Below are 21,029 nucleotides of genomic sequence, written 5' to 3' on the forward strand. Positions count from 1 at the left end.
ATTCACTAATTAGGAGAACAGGATTCCCTGTGGAATATAGTCTACGTGCTTAGAAAATTGACATTAGAGTTGGTTATCTTCCTGTCTATGTCCTTTTCATAGACAGTATTATTATTAATATTGTTGACAGTAACAATCTTGGTTTGTGCCAAGATTGTATTAGAAGAGTTGATAAGTGCAGAAAATAAATGTGCACAAAATGTGGAAAACATAACTGCTTCTTCAGTTAGCTGAAGCCAGAGGTGTGTTACATGTGTCTCAGGCAGAAAAAAGTTAAGCAAAACAGAAGTTTTAGCCCCTTTGGTTATTTCCTCTCAGACTACCTAGATGTAATTGGCTTATTACAATAGAGGTGGGGTATTAAGTATTAGCAGAACTCTGTGTTTTCATGACATGATAACATGCAGGTTTTATTGGATTCTTAGTAATTTCATAGGTAAATTTTCTGGAACTTCAGCTATTTATAATACGGCAGCTGAAAAAAAGGGTTTTCTTCCGTAACTGAACCAGTTCCACAGTACACATTTTATAGGATGCTTTGAAAAATGTATGCATGAAGATTTCATTACTAAAGATCCCTAAATGATATACAAGTCTTAGATCAGGCATGGTTTATTTAGGAGTGGATATTTTCTAAAGCTAATTTCAAATCAATTACCTTAAAGAAATCAATTTACTCCTGCAGCTGTCCCATTTGGACTACTGTATGAGGGAGAGGGGGTTAAAAGAAAGAGCATTTCCTCTGTTGCTAACTATAGGCATCAAGATGATTTAATGCAGAATTCATAGAGATTAGATAGAGATTTATTGTATGCTGTAAACATGGGAGAAAAACATTTTTTTCTTTTCACAAGACAGAATAATCTTTGAAAAGGTACACATTAAATTATGTTTTAAGCCTTCATTAGCCACCTGAAATTCGTTCTCCTGCCTAGGAAGAAACAGCTGCTTTCTGTTGTCCTTGCCAAGAGTTATTGGTCCAGCTACTCCTTTGTCTCCATATATCCAGAGAATGACATTTGCTTCAGTTCCTGCATTTCCTGTCAGCATTAACACTTTCCATTCATCATCTGGAGGAAGGGGACACTTGCCACCTTGGGGATTTCTCATTTCCTCTGTGAAATACAGAACATTAGTGGGAGATGAAAATCGACATGAAACTGCCAGTCGCTGTTGTAACTTCAGCACATAAGGAGACCATAACAGAGAGGGGATTGTATTTTTCACAGCAAGTGAGAGTCAGAAAATATTGATTTATGTTTCTTGTCTAGACCAAAATGTACAGATTATTTGAGCTATAAGAGTCAACTGGAAAAGAACAAATATCTTTCACATGCGGTATCATCATGTTATTCTTTATACATATTCTGGTGCAGAGTAAGGATGCTATGATGCAGAACTATGTGCATTAAATCAACACTTCTAGTTCCTTAACGTGACATTTAGAAATGAGTATAATTACTTGTAAATATTCCTCTAATGCCTTGTGTTCAGACATCATTAGCAGAATCATGTCTGACAATAGAGATAATTTTCATTTCAAATGAAAAAAATCATTCAGGAAATTAACTTTCTTTAAGTTAAATATTAACTAAATACTCTAAAATACTCAAAAAGGAACACAATGTATCTTTGTCCAACCATACTTACACATACGGTACCAGCATTTGGGCTAAGGCAGGTTCTGCATGAAAGAGACGACTGCAGCACAGTACCACTTTATGAGTAAATTTCACAGCTTTAATGGCTGAGCAAATATAATTTTGGAAAACATACATTTCATTTCAGAATAGCACCTAGTGATCTTTTATCTACCCTAAACAGAAATATATATATGCAAAGATGTCAAATGGCACCTCTGTACATGAGATACAAAAAAATAAACTCTCTTGGGATGAAAGAATTTAGTTGTGAGTATTCCAGTCAAAGTGGAGTTTATAAACATCAGATGTCTGAAACACAACTCCTCAATAATGGGACCACTGACCATGAAATCCTCTACAAAACAGGGAGTCCTTGCCCCGAGAATTTATAATTTAATTTGTTCTGATACAAGAGGCAAATATGAACCCTAAATCTGAAAAAATGAACCAACACATTGCCTATATACCATGTCCTGCAGGGGCTCTCAAGCTGCTCTTCATGAGGCCTTTTCATGTGACTGCAAAGAGACTTTTAATTCGCTAACCATAATGAATATAATCTGTGCTGCAGATTAATTTTCATTTGTATCCTTCAGCTCATTCTTCATCCATTAAGTAGTTTTCTGTGGAGGCCAGAGACTCCAAGCACATAATGGAATTCACTTACAATTTTGCAGAATTCATAAATAGCCACTGATACAGATTTGTTGAAGAATTCCCAATGCATCACCATGTATGTTCCTGCTGCACTACATACCTTGCTATCAGAGCCCTTTTCTTTTCTATTTACTTGATTAAAATGCCGTACTGAGTTTCTCTGGGATGGAGTTTTCCCTTTACTTATTAAACTGTCTTTATTGCAAAGGAAAAAAAAATTAAAAATAAGTGACGCAAAAGCAATCACTCACCACAAGCAAAATGATGCCTGAGTAACAACTGCGTTGGAAAAACTCCTCTATAGCTTTATCGCTGAGAATGACAGTCTATGGTATGGAGTACCGCTTTGGTCAGTTGGGGTCAGCTGTCCCAGCTGTGTCCCCTCCCAGCCTCTTGCCTACTCACTGGTAGTGCAGAGTAACAGAGATAGACTCAGTGCTGTTCAAGGAACAGCTGAAACATTGGTGTGTTGTCAACACTGCTTGGGTCACCAGGCTAAAACACATCACCAGACAGATAGCTATGAATAAAATTAAGTTGGACCTAGTCAAGTCCAGTACAAGTAGTAAACAAGATAAAGCAAAACCTGTGACAGAAATCTGAAAAATTTATCTGTGCTTTGTTGCTAGCATTAACATACAAGTTTGAAGGCAAAGTGAAAAGCAGTTTTGAATCCGGGAGACTTGCATTTTAATCAACACTTGTAAGCAACCCATTCCACATCCTGCTGAAACATCACTGAAGCAAATTCGATAAGTGAAGCAGGATTGATCCAATACTGAGACATGATCCTGATCTTCCCTTTACATTTCCTTAAATGTCTCATTATTAAATAAATGTTTCTTTCTTAAAAGTCATACTCAAAAGGAATTATATAGTTGCTTGGATCATCAGGTTGTCCTATAGGTTAAATTAACAGGGTAACTAAAGCACTGAACCTGAATTATAATCCACTAGTATTGAACTCTTAAGTGAAATAATTGCACAAGGAATTGCAAAGGAATTAGGATACAGTAGAAAGTTATATCATAAATAAGGACTAATATCTGGAGTCAGGGGAAATGTTAGCCCTGACAAAGACTGTAACATTTGGTTAATCAATTTTTAAGAAATTTGGAACGGTAGTAGTATGACTTCTACACCAATGCTTCTAACAGCAGTGGTATGCCTTCTGAATGGTTATAGTAATTTAGAAATAGGCAATAGTGTCATAATAATTGCTGGTTTTATTGTATTCTTCATCATGACTGAGAGCAAGTTATTCTGAAAGAAAAAAGAAAATCCACATACTAAAAATAAAGCAAAAGGCGCACATTTTATGTTTACCTGAATAAAAAGTTAAAGACACTTGTCTTTCCATGGCTGAAAGAAGACAACTATAGTAAAGTACTTGCTTTGATATAATAAATATTTCTGAGACCTTCACTGTGTAAATTTCTGTAACTGTATTTACCCATCTTCTCACCTGTAATTCTGAAAGCTAGAGTTCCTTCCAGCAATCTAAAACCACATCTTTCTTACGGCAAAGAGATGAAAATTTTAATGAAATGCAGAGGTATTCAAGAAGCAGAAGGAATCCAGGCTGCTCTGTATGCTTAGCACAAGAATTCTGTACTCAGGTTATTGCTACCAAAGCAACCTACTGCAACCTCAAACTATTACCTCTTGAAAACAATTATAATGTACAAACAATTCACAGGCTTAGGATGCTTTTTGCCTCACAATTCACTGGCTCTTCTTACAAATGGAAATGAGTGGCATTAATTTGTTATAGGCTAAAAATATTCCAGTCTGGAAAGAGGATTTGATGGTTACTCTGCATTAGTCATGAGAGTTTGAACTTCATGACACCATCTGTAAATCTGTTGAGACAAAAATTCATTCTGATAGGCCTGCGTGAGAGTGATGAAGTCACAATCCTTCATATAGTTTCATAAATGTAACTTTATTTTTTATTTACTTATCCTAAATCTAAAGCAAAAATAAAATTATCTTGTCCCAGAAGATCATATGATTGAGTGAACCATTAGAAAAACTAATCTCTAGAGCAGAAGCTTGGACAATAAATTTGATGAATTTTTATTACATCTTTTTGTAAACCAAATGGAAATGAGATTATGTTTTATTTGTATGTTATTTTCCCTTGTAAGTAAAATATATTAAAAATTAAAAGTAACTAACATTATACCAGGCATAGAGAAAAGGAATTCGGAGGGTATAGAAATAATTTATCAGAGATACAACTTGCTAATACCAAACCACAAAGATGTTCTCAACATCAGAGACTGTGTTTGTGTCATGGAAGCTAATGACATCTCTTCCCTTGCTTTCACTGGCACACACAGGTATCTTTTCACTATTGAAGTTTAAACATGATTTGACAAACACAAGGAGCAAACAAAGACAAAAACCCCAGCAATCACTTGGGAAATACCATGAGATTCTTGCATGCTCACTAGTTAATGCATAATATGACACAAGTCTATATTTTCAGCAGGATTCTTGATTTTGGCTTGCTTTTGCAATGGGTAATGGAAGAGTAAAAAGGGCTTTATAAAAAACCCACAGTTTTTGGTTTGAGTTTTTAGTGTCTTCTGTTTCATGTCCTTTACCCCTAGACTTTGTGATCCTCTAACCACATATGTATTTTTTTTCCCTTCTGATTTGGGGAGCACATTTTCATCTTTCTTAAGTCTATGATGTGGTGGCTTTCAGCTGACTTGTCTCTAACAGTTACTCTAATTTCTCCATCCTGTGAGTTGTTCAATGGAAGCTAGAACCTGATGTCATCCTTGGTACAGTGGAAGGTCTTTCTTGAGGAACAGAGAACTCACACTGTAACAGGAGAAGCCCCAACTACTGTAGTAAAATTTTCCATTTAATTAATCCTAAATCAATTATTATTTCTGAAAACAACAACCAAAACACAGCTACTGGTTAGCAGACACAGACATAAAAAAGATGGCCCGGTCAGTCTAAGTATTAATCTACTCTGAGTTTGGATGCTAAGTGTACTGCTGGGTTGTGCACTCGATACAAACATCAGCCTTTTTCTAACATTAACTCAGAGTGAAAAAAGAAAATGAGTATTTAATGAATATCAGTTTGAAAATTGAGGCTCACTTCTATATATCAAAAGTCAGTTACCTTTACAGTATCCTAAGTGAAAACATCTTACTAAAAATGAGCATTTTCTTTGAAGGGCAGAGTAACTAACTTTGATATTTCTATTCATTTTGCATAAGTAGAGCCACATTTCTGAATGTCAGAAATACTTCTTACAAAGTGCTATAGACTCTCTGTAACCAATTTCATGGCAGATATTGCTTTTATAAAAGGATCCTTTGTATCCAACCTTAAAATCAACCATCTTCTTTGAAAACAAGTTTGATGGCTTGTGTATTGTTGCCATGGGTTTCAAATGTCTCACCAGTTGCTGACAATCCACAAGATTTTGGGAAGGCTTTGTGACACTATGATACAACATGAGCTCTGATCAAATAGAAACAGAAAGAGGGTGTTTTGAGCTAAGAATGGGAACATTGCCAGAAACAACTAACAGTAATTGATAATAATCCATACCTATCCTTTGAATTTAACCAGGATACTTTGGCTCGACTGAATTCATAGGATCATAGAATCATTTTTGTTGGAAAAGACCTCTGAGATCATCAAGTTCAACCATTACCCAGCACTGCCAAGTCTACCTCTAAACCATGTCCTCAAGAGGCACATCTACGTGTCTTTTAAATACCTCCAGGGATGGTGACTCAACCACTTTCCTGGGTAGCCTGTTCCAATGCCTGACAACCCTTTTCGTGAACTTTTTTTTCCCCTAATATCTAATCAAAACCTCCCCAGTGCAACATGAGGCCATTTCATCTTGTCCTATCACTTGTTACTTGGGAGAAGAGACCAACACCCTCTATGCTACAACCTCCTTTCAGGTAGTTGTAGACAGTGATAAGGTCTTCCCTCAGCCTCATTATCTCCAGGCTAAACAGCCCCACTTCCTTCAGTTCCCTTCTTATAACTCTTGTGCTCCACACCCTTCAACAGCTTCATTGATCTTCTCTGAACTCTCTCTAGCACGTCAATGCCTTTCTTGTAGTGAGGGGCCCAAAACTGAACACAGTACCCAAGGTGGGGCCTCCCAAGTGCCGAGTACAGGGGTATGATCACTTCCCTAATCCTGCTGGCCACACTAGCTCTGACAAAAGCCAGGATGCTGTTGGCCTTTTTGGCCATCTGGGCACACTGCTGGTTCATATTCATCCAGCTGTTGACCATCACCCCCAGGTCCTTTTCTACTGGGAACCCTTCCAGCCAGGAGATCCTTCTTGATACCTCACATCATACCCTGCGAACAAGTATCCCATATTTGATGTCTTGTTCACATTGCCAGACTTTTTATGTACACTTTAAAATAGCAGTCTGAGGATCTAATTCAAAACCAATCCACCCCAGTTACTACGTTAATGCCTTTGGGACCACCTTTAGCTGACTAAGCATGTCTCCCATAGTGGAAGTGTTAATATAATCTTGTCTTTAAGGATCGCTAAAGGTAACAGATATTTTTCCACCACGTGAATGTGCCTCAATGTCCTGTGTAGACCTCAGTAGTTTCCATTGATCTGATCTACTTTTTGTGGCGATACAACACAATTCAGGTGGTGCAGACAGACACCTTGGGTAGATTGAAATAAAAAGCAAACATAGTCATCCCCACTCCACAAGAGATGTATCATTCCCTGTTTTGTTTAGTTTCTTAGTCACACCTTCTTTGGTTACTAGGATACTGAATATTCCTGTAAAATTTTTGAATTGGGGAAATCATTATCTGAGATCATTTATGCAACTTCTGTAGTTAAAGAAAGTGCTTGTTTATTCTAGTAAAACATATCTGGTAAACTGTCACTCCAGAAGCAACATTAAAACATTGTTTATCTATTCCTACCTGCCTCAATATAGGTATAAAGCTATCATGCTCGTTACAAGCTAGTTGTTGCCTTATCAATAAACCATATTCCAATGCCCTTTTAAAAAAACAGTAAAAAGTAATACATTTTTTGTTGCATGTATGCAACATTTTTTGTTGCATTTATGTATAAGTCTATAGTCTAGAAAAGCTATTCATTGTCGTTCCTGAGGTAAGTCATTACAAATGTGCATGGAGGGTAGACATAACACAACACTGTATCACAGCTAGTTTGTAAACTGTTGCTTACTTGAGGGTGGGAAAGATGCAAAACTTTGAGATATTAGCTTCTGGGATTTTGCTAGTTGGAACTGAGATTCTTTGAAGTCTTTCTTCTTTCGATTGGGTGCTGCAGATGTTCCCATAGGCTCTTCCCAGCCAGCTAAAACAACAAAATGTACATTCTGTCACTAGCTACAAATCAATTGTTTTTCCTGTTTGGAAACTTCAAATATGTTCAGTGACAAACACTAATCACAGATCTTACAATGAATGCAGTGGACACCAAAATCTTTATGTATTGCACAGCCACTAGCTATTATTAACTTTTATTGTTAGCATACCAAGAAAAGCCTGTTTATCACTTTGAAAATCTGACTAGCAATTTAACTTTGATGTTTGAATAAAATTACTTGTTAAAATGTAGTTTTCCCCAAGATAAATTTCTCCACCCCCCTGAAGTTTTCTTTCTGAAGAGTGGGAATGCTGAAATGTAAACTTCTAGAGATCACTTCTGATAATATGAAGTGACAAACAGACAATCTTGGTTGCTGTCATAGAAAATATCAGCTCCTTTTATCTTCTCTTTAGTGACCAGAATTCAGGAGAATCCAAGCCTGTAATGAAGTAACATTTAGCTTTATTTTGATGGCGTAGGTAAGATCTGCTTGGTTGAGAACTTCCATTGAAAATCCTGATCTTCCAAAAAGTAACAAAGAAAAATACTTTCCTCATTTCTACAAGGACTCAGTAACTGAAATATTCTTGTCACCTTATAGCAAGTAGGGACTGAATGGTAGGGATATCCTTACACTGATATTCATAATGCTTCTGTATGTCTCACTCACAATATATATAGAGTGATTAATAATAAGACTGGCTGTACATTTTGATATTTTCCCTTTGCTGGTCAAAGCATTCGAGATGACCCTGCTCTGCTTCTGTCTGGCAAAAATCTGACCAAATTCTCAATTTTGAACTGATGGCCAGTTTAATATTTTCATGAGATATTTCATTTCTTGACCTCTTTGACTATTTACACTGGATAAGAATACGAGTACTGTGTTTCTGCTGTGTTCTGCATTATAATCCAAGTCAGCTATCTATGTCTGGTAGTCAATTGCTCATCAAATTAAAAACTACTTTCTCCTGAAGGGGAAGACACAAGTAGACAGTCCAGTGACAGTGATCCAGAGTGTGCTGAGAGCTAATTTCTGAGTCCTGGCTAGCTGACAGGTCAGGTCTCTAGTGAGGGAGTTCTCTGGCTGCAATAGCTCTCAAACCTGACTATGGGACACAAGAATCACATAATCAATATACTAGTGGGGGAAGTACAATGTATTTCACACCATTACAAAAGAAACTGAACACTGTTAAGCAGGCCCTCTCTAAAGTCTACTATTTTCCCTATAAAATCAGGAAAGACTGGGGTATAGCTGTCAGCAAGGAAACATCTCCCAGGCTTCCATAATCTGTGGCCAGAATGGGGAGTAGACCTAGGAAGTCATCTCCATTTCTGACTTGTCACCTTTTTTGATTCTTATACTCGGAACTTTATTTGTTCAGTAAAAAAAAAAAAAAATAGATTTCTTCTCCATCATTTATTGTTATAAAAAGAAAGACATGAAAAAAAAAAACTAACTAACTACGTAGGAGACGTTAATTGCGGGCACAATAAACTTTTCACCTTTAAAATTACTGAAGCACAACAAAGAAAATTGTGTCAATCTTGCTTTTACACTTTGGCTTTGAATTTGTCATCAGAAACACTAATCACTAAAGAAAGCTATAGATTATTAAGTAATTACATACATTTGATGATCTGTGGGTAGAAAAAAATGTTTTTCTCTCCCGTCTTAATGAGTGGCTTAGTCTGGCCATCTGGCAGGAGACCAACATATAGGCCTTTGTTTGGCACTGATTCTAGACTTACAGATCCAGTTTCCAAATTCCTCTCAATTTTGAAGTGACAGTATTCATCACCTGTACTCTAGGAAATCAAAAAAAGAAATGTGGATTCAACAATTGAACTGATGTAGCTAGGCAAGTTGGATGTTTCTTAAGACTTAAATATTATTAACTTCTAATAATATTTCAGATTAACTTTAGGTTCTTCACAAGGTCCTACATTATTACACACACATACCTTGGCCTTGCTTATTCCTTTATGAACAGAAAGATCGATCACATAATTTGAGTAAGTGAAAGATCACATATAAAAGTATTCGTATTTTTGTTAGGATATAGGCAAAGTCTAGGATATATTCAAAGGAGTTTCCCACATAATCCGCTTGCATCTTAATTATTCATTAGTCAGTTTTATTATCCATTTATTTAAACTCAGTATCACTCTAAACCCCTGAACATGTTTGTGCTCTGTCACATTCAAAACAATTATATCAGTTCATATCAGCAAACAGACAGAGGATTAGTAAATATTGAGTCTAATGAGCAAATACTAATGTCTCATTATCTTTTTTGCTCTCAAATGTAAATGTACAACAGCTAAAATCCTAGCTGGTGGAGAATATTGTAGGACTAAAAATCAGAATATTTCAATGATTCCCCAAGCCTAGTGTGGTGAGGCACTTCAGGAATAAACTTTATGTGGTTGCCTGATGAAGTAAAAAATCAGGTTCTTCATTTCAGACAAAACAGAATGATTTGTAACAGCTAGGATGTCAACGGCACTTCAACTTCTTCCAAACTCACACCAGTATAACTGTGGTTGTTTAATAAAAACCAAATTAGCCTAACAGAATCTTGACAGACAGTCATCAGCTATCTAGCAACAAATAAATTTTAACTGCATCCACATTCTCAATGGTTTAAAAATATAATCAAATCCTTACAATCTGGTGCAAAATAGACATGATAGCTTCTCTTTCTATATTTTTCTGCCTTTTCTTGGGTAAATGAAAAAAAAAAAAAATCTGAATAATTTTAAATCTCAACAATGTTCAATGTTTTATCCCATTTCTATCCAAATGAGTAAAAAAGTATTCTCTGATATCACTCACAATTTACTCAAACTACCTGCAGAGAGAAATATAAACAAGATGAGCTTACTGTTCCATTACACTGGTCATCTTTGATCTTCAGATACATTCTTGGGTTTCTCACACTTTCAAACATGCAGACTCCGGAGACAATTTTATGCACCTTCCAGTAGGATTCCTGCTGCTGCTGACCTGCTCCGCTGCAGCTCCCATCAGGTTTCATGGACAGAGCCTGGCAGAAACTGGTGTTGAGCAGAATGATGGCACCATGGTGAAACACACCCTTCAGATCAGAGATAACAAGTCCTTTGTGAATAGCACAGCTTTTGTCCATATTAAACTTTGACATTTATATTGTTCATACTGGTTTATTTTAAGCACTTATTAATGCATTTCCACATGTAAAATGTAAATTAATAATGCTCAACTAATTCAAGTATACCTCCAGCCTTTGAATACTTGCTGCTTTCTGTGCAGACACTAACCTGGATGGTGGAAATCGTTCCCTACTCCTCAGCTTCCCTGCTTTTTATTGTTCAACAGTGCAGCACAACACCCAGAGCACAGGCAGAGTGTCAAGTCAAGGAACTTGTTTGCTTTTCAAATTAAGTCATTTCCCATGCAGCTTTCCTGTATGCATCTACCCTCCTGCTTTTGGAAGGTTTTCTAAAAAGTCGAGAGATGCATCTTTTCTGTGTAACAGCCCACCCGATTTGCATGTACCGGTTGCAGAGTCGGCATCCCTCCCCGAAGGACAGCAGTAAAGAACTTCTCAAGTGCCGCCTACCTCTTAAGCTGTGGTTTAGCTCCACCTGGTGGGGGAGGATCACTCTTCTAGCTTGCAATCCTCGGACATTTGACTAGTTACAATCTGGTTTATAACAGTAAATTTTGGAAGTCTTCTTAATTTCCCTCTGCCCGCCTTACCTTGACGTGCACAACAAATTCTTTGGAAAGTCCAGCATATCCTGTTGTTTCATCAGCTACTTTGCCTTGAAGATTAAATGTAACAGTGTGACCTGGGATCCTGGCTGACTCAAGAATGGTGCAACCATTTGGTTGAAGGTGAACACAGAGCTCACAGCAAGTCTTGTCTTTGCTCTAACAAAGTAAAAGTAGGAATAATAAATTATATGAATTACTATGTATGGCAAAATCCACTACAGAGAGTGTTACAATATAGTTTCTGTATTGTTCAAGTTTCCACAATATTACCAGTCTATTACGAAAATGTCTTCATCTTTTTCAGATTTCCAGTCCTGACACCAAAGTCCTAAAATTGTGGACTCAAGAATTTCAAAGCACAGAAACAGTTCATCTTAAGATGACACAGATCTGGGGATAACAGGAAAGATACATAGGTGCATCAATCAGAGATAGTTAATGTCTCAGCCGACAAAACTTGGCAAAGGAGGTTGGAATATGAAATTGATGTAGACAGAAAATGAACCACAGCAACATTGTCACCTCCTTCATATGCCTCAGTGTTTTTCCTCATTTACTTATACTCTTCTCACAGAAAACACTTAAGGATTCAGAAGTTTTGCATGAAAGAGTACAGCAACACACTATCCAAGCTTGTCTGTTCAGGTTTGCAGACTATGTGATCCCATTGTATAAAACACACAATATTCAAAACACCTACTTAAATATTTTATCAACTCCATCATCATTCTCATGTTTAAATAAAAGTAGGATCTTAATAAATGTAAAATGCTAATAATCAGCCCGATAATTTAAAAGACTTCTGGCTTACATCGCCTAACGTTTTTTTCAGCATTTTTAAGACTTTGAAAACATCAGTATTTCTGGGGAAATGTTTCATTTCCAATACACTACATTTTGAAGAAAAAGCTTCATAGTCGAAAAAAATGTCTATCAGATTCAATATACTTCTAAAAATAAAGGAAATATTGTATGTATTTTAGAAGTGGCTGTGAAACAAGTGAACCAGCATGTCCCCAAAGTATAATTAAGTATGCATTGTAAAGCAAATTGCTATTTTTGTATTGCCATTTTGTTTTACATTTACCTATCTTCATTCCAAGGACCCCCAAAAGTTTTAAATTACAGCATTTTTCACATTCCTTGGGAAAAGTAATGCCTTGTACAACTAAAAGTAAGAAAATTGAGATCTATATTTTCTAGAGGTTGCTGAAACTCATAAAGCATGTCAGTAGCAAATCAGAAAAGAGAAAGTTCAAATTTAAGTACCCAGTTAATAACATCTCTGTATTAAGAAATACTGCAATGTGACATACTGCAAAAGGTTCTCTGTACCAGAATTACACCAATGAACATGAACACTGGAAAGTCCTGCAAGGAGGTCTGACAGTTGTCTGGCAGCCTGATGCCATCCCCATTAAGAAATCAGACTCCACTGAGAGAACTCTATTCCCACTCATGCCAGTGCACATCATGTAAAAGAGGAATGGGACCAGCTTTGACTATAAAATTATTCACTGGATAAATAACGGGAAGAACTGAAAAAAGTGAAAGGGAATCAGCTTCTTCCCTCATCAACAGAGGAATTTAATCAGAAAGAACTAATTTCTACAACTCCATTTGCCTACTTGTGTACTGCAAGTGCTGAGAAATAAAGGCAATAGTAAGACTTTGAAAATGGTATGAAACAAACCATAATGGATCAAAACAAATCTGGAATATTTCAATTTGCTTATGTCAGGCATATTACTTAGAAAAAGACACAAAGGGAAAAATGGACATTTAAAATCAATCCTTAGAACTTATATTTATCCAAAAAGATGAAATATTAGGGCATTCCAGGTACCTCGCCAGCATGTGACAAGCCAATATAAATAACAGCTTGGAATGGCCCAGTATTCCTGCATCAAATATTTAGTTCATTAAAAAATCCTACCAAAGAGTAAAAAGTAAACTGAGAAACCATCCAGTGTCTTAAGTATAGATTTGCCTATTCATTGTCAATTTCCTGGGTTCAGTTCTGTGATTCTTTCCACCTTATCTGACTGGAAGTACAATTATGTATTAGACAGATTAAAAACAGCATCATTTTGAATCAGAAATTGAAATGTAATTCTGAAGCAGAAATCAGTAACAGCATTTGCTACCTTTCCAATTACACGACCATTGACAAGAGCAAGCGCAAGCCGTGGCATCTGATGACTGCTGAATATACATATATTTCTCCTTTTGACATTTACATCAAAAAGACCTAAGAGTTAAATGAAAAAAAAGTTAGAAGTATGAAAGTAGACCAATTAACATTTACATTTAATTGCAATCTATAGTTTATCATTTTCAAGGAAAAAGAATTAATGAAGTGTTTTACTCAACAGTTTGACCTCTCTGATCAATTAATCTCCACATTCCTTTAGGAAAGTGCATCTAGAGACTACTGTCTACTTCACTGCCTTGAGGAGAAAAACCCTGAGAGGTAATGATAAGGAACAAATTCCTTTTGACCAATGTGTATGTTTAAAAAAAAAAAAAAAACAAAAAAACAACATAAAAAGCATCTGAGGACTCCAGCATAATGAACTGGACTACAGAAATGAATTTACATGATAAATAACAGGAAATAATGATAAATATAAAATATATATATAAATATAAATATATATATATATAATATAAATATATATAAATATATATATTTATATATATAATATATATTTATATATATATATTTATATATATATTTATATATATATAAATATAAATATATAAATATATATTATATATATATAAATATAAATATAAATATAAAACATGATAAATAACAGGATAAATAATAGGAAAAGAGAATTCATTTTATCTGTATCCATATTAGAATTTGTAAAGCAAATCTTGCAGCATAGCTCATGGCTTCTAAAATTTTATATGAGGCCAATTTTCCAAACAATTACCTCTTATAGCTAGAAAATACTGATGAAAGATAAAGTAATGTCATTTTTACTGTTCCCAGTGGCAGCAGCTGATTTTTTTTTAGACAACTATTCTACCAGTACATTATGTTGCCTGAAGTGTAGCTTTCTCTGGAGGACTTCTGTGATGTCCATAACTTCAGATTTTCAGGGTGTCATTGGGACCATGTGTATTATACACCCAAGAATCATAGTGCCCATTGGGACGATGTCACAAATCATAAAACACAGATGGGGCTTCTAGTCCTTCGGGCAAGATAGGGATGACACATAAGTGTCACAATGCTTTCCGAGATAAAGCTTCCCGAGAAATTAAAAAACCCTAGACCAAATTATCATTATCAATTTGAAGGCCTTTGAATTATATTACTTTGGATCTGCTGAAGACAAACAGTTATACCAGTATCTGAAATGCAGAATTTTCTATTAGGAAAGGTAGATAATTTATGTCACAAGGCTTTATTCCAACGCACACACAAAGAAGCAGGGCCCCTAAATGAAAATTTAAACAACAATTCCCAAGCAAGCACCTGTAGGCTTCTGTTGAGTAAATTGCTGCACATATAAGAAAAACAAACAAATCTGAAAGAAGGGAGAAAGATATCGTTCTAAAGGCAGAACAGTTGCATGATAAGTGTCTGCATTAATTTTGTACTTGTGTTTGGTTCGTACTCTGAACTATGGAAAAAGAACACAATTATTCCTGTGTCACTAACTGTTCCTCTGATATCAGGGCAACTTTACCATATTGTTCAGAAAAAACAAGCTCTTTTTAATTACCAGTTTAATTCCTAAGTATTCCTAAATCCTTGAAAGGTTGTGGGTCACACTATTCACTTTTCTGAATTCCAATCTAAATGAATTAACAGCTATATGAAAATTGGGAAACAGTCTGCAAAATGAACATGAATTCTGCATGTTAGAAGATTATGAACACTATGGTGTCAAAATGATCTGATTCATCTAAATCAGATCAAATACAATCCATCAGTTGAAGACACAGCATTAAAAACCAGCAAAGATGTGGTTACTGCATCAGTACAGATCAGAGACCAAGTTCCTACAAGCAGGTAGTTTGTCACCAAGTAATTTCCAGTTTGTGACCCTAAATGGATTTCCTTGGGGGAAGGACTCAATAAGGTCTTCTCCGGCCTCCTTTTCTCAAGGCTAAACAGGCTATGCTAAGAAGTATTGATTGCACTGCTCTCTATGCACTCTTCAGTGTGCCTGGAAATATTCTGTTCTGTCACTTCAAAAAAGATTTGTGTAAGGTACCTGAGAATGTGTCAGGTGTCTCATTATCTCCAGGCTAAACAGCCCCAGTTCCTTCAGTTGTTCCTCATCAGACTTGTGCTTCAGACCCCTCAACAGCTTTGTTGCCCTGCTCTGAACTCTCTCCAGTACCTCAATGTCTTTCCTGTAGTGAAGGGCCCAAAACTGAACACAGGATTCAAGGTGCAGCCTCACCAGCACCAAGTACAGGGGCATGATCACTTCACTATTCCTGCTGGCCACACCATTTCTGATACAAGCCAGGACACTGTTGACCTTCTTGGCCACCTGGAGACACTGCTGGCTCATGTTCGGCCAGCTGTCAACCAGCACCCTCAGGTCCTTTTCCACCAGGCAACTTTCCAGCCACTCTTCCCCAAGCCTGTAGTGCTGCCTGGGGTTGTTGTGACCCAAGTTCAGGACCTGGCACTTGGCCTTGCCAAACCTCATGCAATTGGCCTCAGCCCAACAATCCAGCCAGTCCAGATCCTTCTCATAGAAGACATATCATAGAATGCCCTTAGTTGGAGGGGACCCACAAGGATCAAGTCCAACTCCTGTCTCTGCATAGGACAACCCCACATTTCACACAATGTGTCTGAGGGCATTGTTCAGTCTCTTCTTGAACACTGTCAGGCTTGGGACCGTGACTGCCTCCCTGGGGAGCCTGTTCCAGTGCTCCACCCTCTGTACAGGCTTCCTACCCTCAGACAGATCAACATTCCTGCCCAACTTGGTGTCGTCTGCAATACATATATGATATGTATTAAAGTTAAATGTTAATAACACAGTAGGACAGAAGGTGATAAAAAGGAAGAACCAGAACAGTGCCATTAAAATCAGTGACATGGATTGAACAAAATGAAGTGTATATATATATATACTCCCTATGAATGAACTATACCTGGAAATTTGACCTTTTTATCTTAGATGGATCTAGTCACAAAAGACTGTAGCTGTACTTACCATGGCACTTTCATGGAAGCAGATGACAAGAATTTTCTATTTGGTAAAGGAAATCCAGTGATAAGATACTATATGAGATTTTTTTTTTATGTGTTATAGGTAAACCATGCATATAATTTCTGAGCTCTTATAGCCATTAATACACATAAATATTTTAAGAAAAATGTTTCTTATAGTTATCTACTCATATTCATTACAGGAATCACTATATGAGATCACAGTGAACTATAAAGTCCTCCTTTCTCACATCTTTTATGCATACATCCACCTGAAAAATATTTTACCATATTTGTCTTTCTTGTCACCAAGAGCATCAACCCCTCTATCTGGATGGAGACGAATGAAGCCACGGCTGAGTCTGTTGTAAAACTGAAGTGTATTCCCTTTCTGAAATTTCCACTTTTCGGCAGCCAACTGGTTTTGTAAAGAGAAGCAGAAAAGACTTATGAGAAGGTGATATATAGGAATTTCACATACATGAGAAAAAACTGACCTGATTTCATTCAAAGCATAATTTGAATGGTGTAAATAAAAATGAAAAGGTATGTTCTTACAGTTTCCTTTCTCTTGAGTTCCAGCTCTTGTCCTGTACAGATAAAAACCGTGTAATTAATTTACAGAGCATCCTCATTTCATTTGATGTGGTTACAGCAAGGCTGGCTTCTCCTCCTCACCAATTTTCACTTACTTCCTGGAAATGTGCTGGCATCTGTCCCAGTCAGTTCTCTAGCAATATTGCCATCATCCTGCCCCTGGTCCAGCCACCTAAAACACAGAATCGTTTTCAGTACTGTATATGTGGCACCTGCAAACTGATACTTCATGTTCTGTTTATCAAAGTCTCAAGGCTGACTAACATCAATATAAAAATCTAGCTTTAGTGAAAAGAGATTAACTTTGGCAAAAATGGCTTTGTTTGTTTTTGATGAAACTTACAAATAAAAGCTTTCCTGGACTGAGGTACAATAACCTAAACCAATTATTACAAATCAAAGAACTCATATTGATCCCAGATCAATAACAGAAGGTGCAATGGTCATGAAGTTTGGTCTTCCTGTTTGCAAGAAGGCTACAGCAGGATGCAAATTGTTGCATGACCTGAAAATCCCTATACAGTGAGGCAAATCCAACACAGGCAACAATTTTACCATGTCTGAACTATACTTTTACAATGCCATCGTACCTGCTTCACATCTACTCATGTAAGTTAAATCTAACTCCATTTGATTCAAAAGGATTCACACCTTGTGGGAACAAGATCAGCAAGCACAGCATCAGGCTCTAACAATAACTAGCACATACGCTGTGTTTTTCTGCCTGAAACGGATTTGAACTCTCCCTAAATTAAGTATGAAGCTAGCATTATAGATCTCTTCATAGCAGTTCATCTCATCTAGAATACAGAATCAAAATTAGGTCAGGCAAAGAGGAGGTGCTGCATCTAATAGGCAGAAAGCCCCTACTCCTGCATAAATCACTTTCAGTGTGCACATTGCTAACTCCGAGCTGTCTTGGGCAGTTATTTATTCACTAAGGGAAGTGAGAGGAGGAAATAGAATTGAGGTGCCACTGGCAAGCTGCAGGTAGATACATACATGGCTGGACTTTACCATTCCTAATACTTGCACTGATGTTTAGCAATTATAATTTTTACGTATGGTGTTGAGAATTAATCAAGCACAGATAAAATTAGAAATGAGCAACAGAACAAAAGATTCAGTGCAGTAGCATCTGCAGTGGAAAAGGCAGGGAAGTTAGGTTTGCTTCAAATATTGTTGCAGCTCAGTGACAGGCTGCAAGGCAAATGAGAAGAAGAGATGTGGTCAGGTAGCTGCATTTGTTGACAGTCATTTGACAAGATCTTAACATCTGACCCTGACCTCAATGAACCCCAAGTTAATCTCCATACTAACTTCAGTAAAGCAGGATCAGTCTGCTAAAGGGGCAGCAACCCACTCTTCTGAAAAGCCTCGCATTGCATGACATGGAAGAATGGATGGACCTATTGGTGTCAGATCCAAAGTACTGGATATGGGAAATGTGTCAAAAAAGCGTGTCTTGAACAGATTGCAAGGCACAAGAATTGCAAGTTCCCAGGCAGAACTTTTTATTGCTTTTTCATTAGCTCAAATGCACCAGAGATTTGGGAAAGGAATAACTCAGAGAGCTGTAAAAAGAATCAGACCATCTCAGCTCACCTTTTAGGAAATATGTATTTCCCTTGACAGGATATTTCAGAAGAAAAACTATGAATAATTACAAATTTATTAAAACTCTATCCCAAATGAAATACCACCAACCTGTGGCAAAGAAAAATATAATCCAAATCTGTTATAGGATCCTTGATTACAACTTTGTCCAGAAACCAGCCGTTTCCTTAGAATCAATTTAAAAAAAAAAAAAAAAAAAAAAAGTTAGTTCATGAGAGGCAGATTTAATGAATCCTGACTTCCCATGGCTTCCTTTCTTCTAGTGAAACTGCAAAATCTGCAGCTCCACTGGCAGGTTGCCAGAGTCATGGTTGCCCTGATGGCTGGAGAGATGACAGTACCTGCTGTAGGTACTGTAGACCTGGCTTACGGGCCTACAAGCTGCCATGTCCCTGCCTGGCTGTCAGGGCTCTGAGTGCTGCACCTCGCCCCCCCCAGCATTTGACATACTCATTGTATGAGACATTTGTTTTGCCAATCAAAATATCAACAAGATTGGATAGCAGCTTATCATGACCCCAAATAAGTTGCTATGGTTTACAATATTTAGGCTCAAAAGTTTGAAAAACAGGTCTTGTGACTGTAAGCAATTTGAGTTTCACCACTAATTGGACGTCTAATGAGAAGATAGTGTAGCCAAAATCTCCAACTGCATCTTTACAGGGTAACTGGTAATGCTAATAAACCTAAAATTATAATAGCCCCTTTTAACTATAACACAGACTGCACAAGACATATTTGATGTCTTATCATGCAGACACTCCTCCTCTTCATAGTTTTCCATAGGGATTAGTCAAAAGTGACAGAACAGTAACAGATGGTGTCCTTAACATAATGGTTGAGAGTATAGTGAAAGTGAACACAAAATATTTGAAATTTGTGTTGATATAATAATGCAACTGTGTCACATGAACAGTTTCCTTAGAAACCTTTGTCTTTCACTTCTAAAATGTTTTCATACATTCAGTTTTAGAAATACATATTGTATTTCAAAGAAAAGGTTAACAACTTTGCAGGCAATATTCAGTTACTATATAGAGAATTCTGACCTGATCCAAGACCATTGTGTCCTATAACAATCTTGTACAAACGTCCAAGGTGCACAGCTTCAACAGTAAAGATGTCAGTCTGTAATCAATCAACAAATTTTCAATAAAATCTGAAAGGTGAAGCATTCTTCAGCTGTGGAATCCCAAATACCCATAAACCCATAGAACTCTTCTGTCAAGATCATGCTTCAAAATATCAGCTAATGGTAACGTGAGAACAAACCAAGAAGGACAGGTTTCTGGAAATAAAAGAAGTAAGCCTAATCACATTGCTAATGGAAGTAGTTCCAAAAAAATGGGATTAGGGTCAGAAAAGACAAACCTGCTGTAAGCTTAATTGGCTACATGATTACAAATTACAGCAGATTTCAGCTTTAGAAATGCAGATTTAAAATATAAGGTTTCATTTTCTCTTCATTTATTAAATTAAATTTTTAGAAGAATTAAAAGCAAAAGTACGCAGCTTACCTATTTTATAAATGAAAATTCTGAATTCCAAAAGTACCAGTATACCTTTGGAAAGTATTTTTGGCTTAATTATGGAATTCTGGGGAAACACTGGAATGTAGCAATTACCTCTTTTCTAATTGCACTTTGCCTGGGATAACCACCCACCTGAGAGAGAAGAGCCAACCAAACATATTAGAAGATGCCCTCTCTTTCACTTACTTGTCCTTTTAAAAATTTTTTTGATTTCTGTGACCTGAGCAGCTGTCTTGATCCTGTATCACCTCTTTCTCCATAGACAGAAATATAGACATCAGCTTCAGTTCCAGCATTCCACAGTTCTCCTGTTGTCACATGCACTTCATAGAGAGTCACTGACAATAAAAGATGACAACCTTTCATATCACAAACACTATTATAGTTACAATAACATCTAGCTGTGAATGTGCCTGTAGAGTCTAAATAAATCCGTGTCAAGGACAGTTAGAGTATAAAACCTTGAAAATCCTATTCAGTATTAAATAAAATAATGTACAGACTTGCTTCGGTGTTACATTTACCCTTTTTATATCAGACTGTCTCTGTGGGGAACATAAACAGAATTGAACTTTAAATGCACAATAGTATAACTTTGTCCTGCAGGATCATTTGAAATCTTCATAAAGCAGAAAAGTAAACAAC

The 21,029-nt window shown here is 36.6% G+C and overlaps 1 protein-coding gene across 1 annotated transcript in view; it reads right to left on the reverse strand.

Moving 5' to 3' along the window:
* Positions 1 to 21,029, reverse strand: part of RP1 (RP1 axonemal microtubule associated) — a gene marked incomplete at both ends in the record, with an annotated part of 175,464 nt that overhangs the window by 126,309 nt on the left and 28,126 nt on the right. Inside the window, 12 exons of the mRNA XM_082044556.1 lie at positions 913 to 1,115; positions 7,529 to 7,660; positions 9,310 to 9,487; positions 10,567 to 10,779; positions 11,424 to 11,597; positions 13,589 to 13,692; positions 16,927 to 17,056; positions 17,197 to 17,228; positions 17,331 to 17,407; positions 18,943 to 19,018; positions 19,902 to 19,980; positions 20,571 to 20,722. Coding sequence (XP_081900682.1) covers positions 913 to 1,115; positions 7,529 to 7,660; positions 9,310 to 9,487; positions 10,567 to 10,779; positions 11,424 to 11,597; positions 13,589 to 13,692; positions 16,927 to 17,056; positions 17,197 to 17,228; positions 17,331 to 17,407; positions 18,943 to 19,018; positions 19,902 to 19,980; positions 20,571 to 20,722 — 1,550 coding nt within the window. The remainder of the gene's footprint in view (positions 1 to 912; positions 1,116 to 7,528; positions 7,661 to 9,309; positions 9,488 to 10,566; positions 10,780 to 11,423; positions 11,598 to 13,588; positions 13,693 to 16,926; positions 17,057 to 17,196; positions 17,229 to 17,330; positions 17,408 to 18,942; positions 19,019 to 19,901; positions 19,981 to 20,570; positions 20,723 to 21,029) is intronic.

This window comes from Streptopelia decaocto, assembly GCF_964273445.1.
Source record: "Streptopelia decaocto genome assembly, chromosome: 2".
Lineage (NCBI taxonomy): Eukaryota > Metazoa > Chordata > Aves > Columbiformes > Columbidae > Streptopelia > Streptopelia decaocto.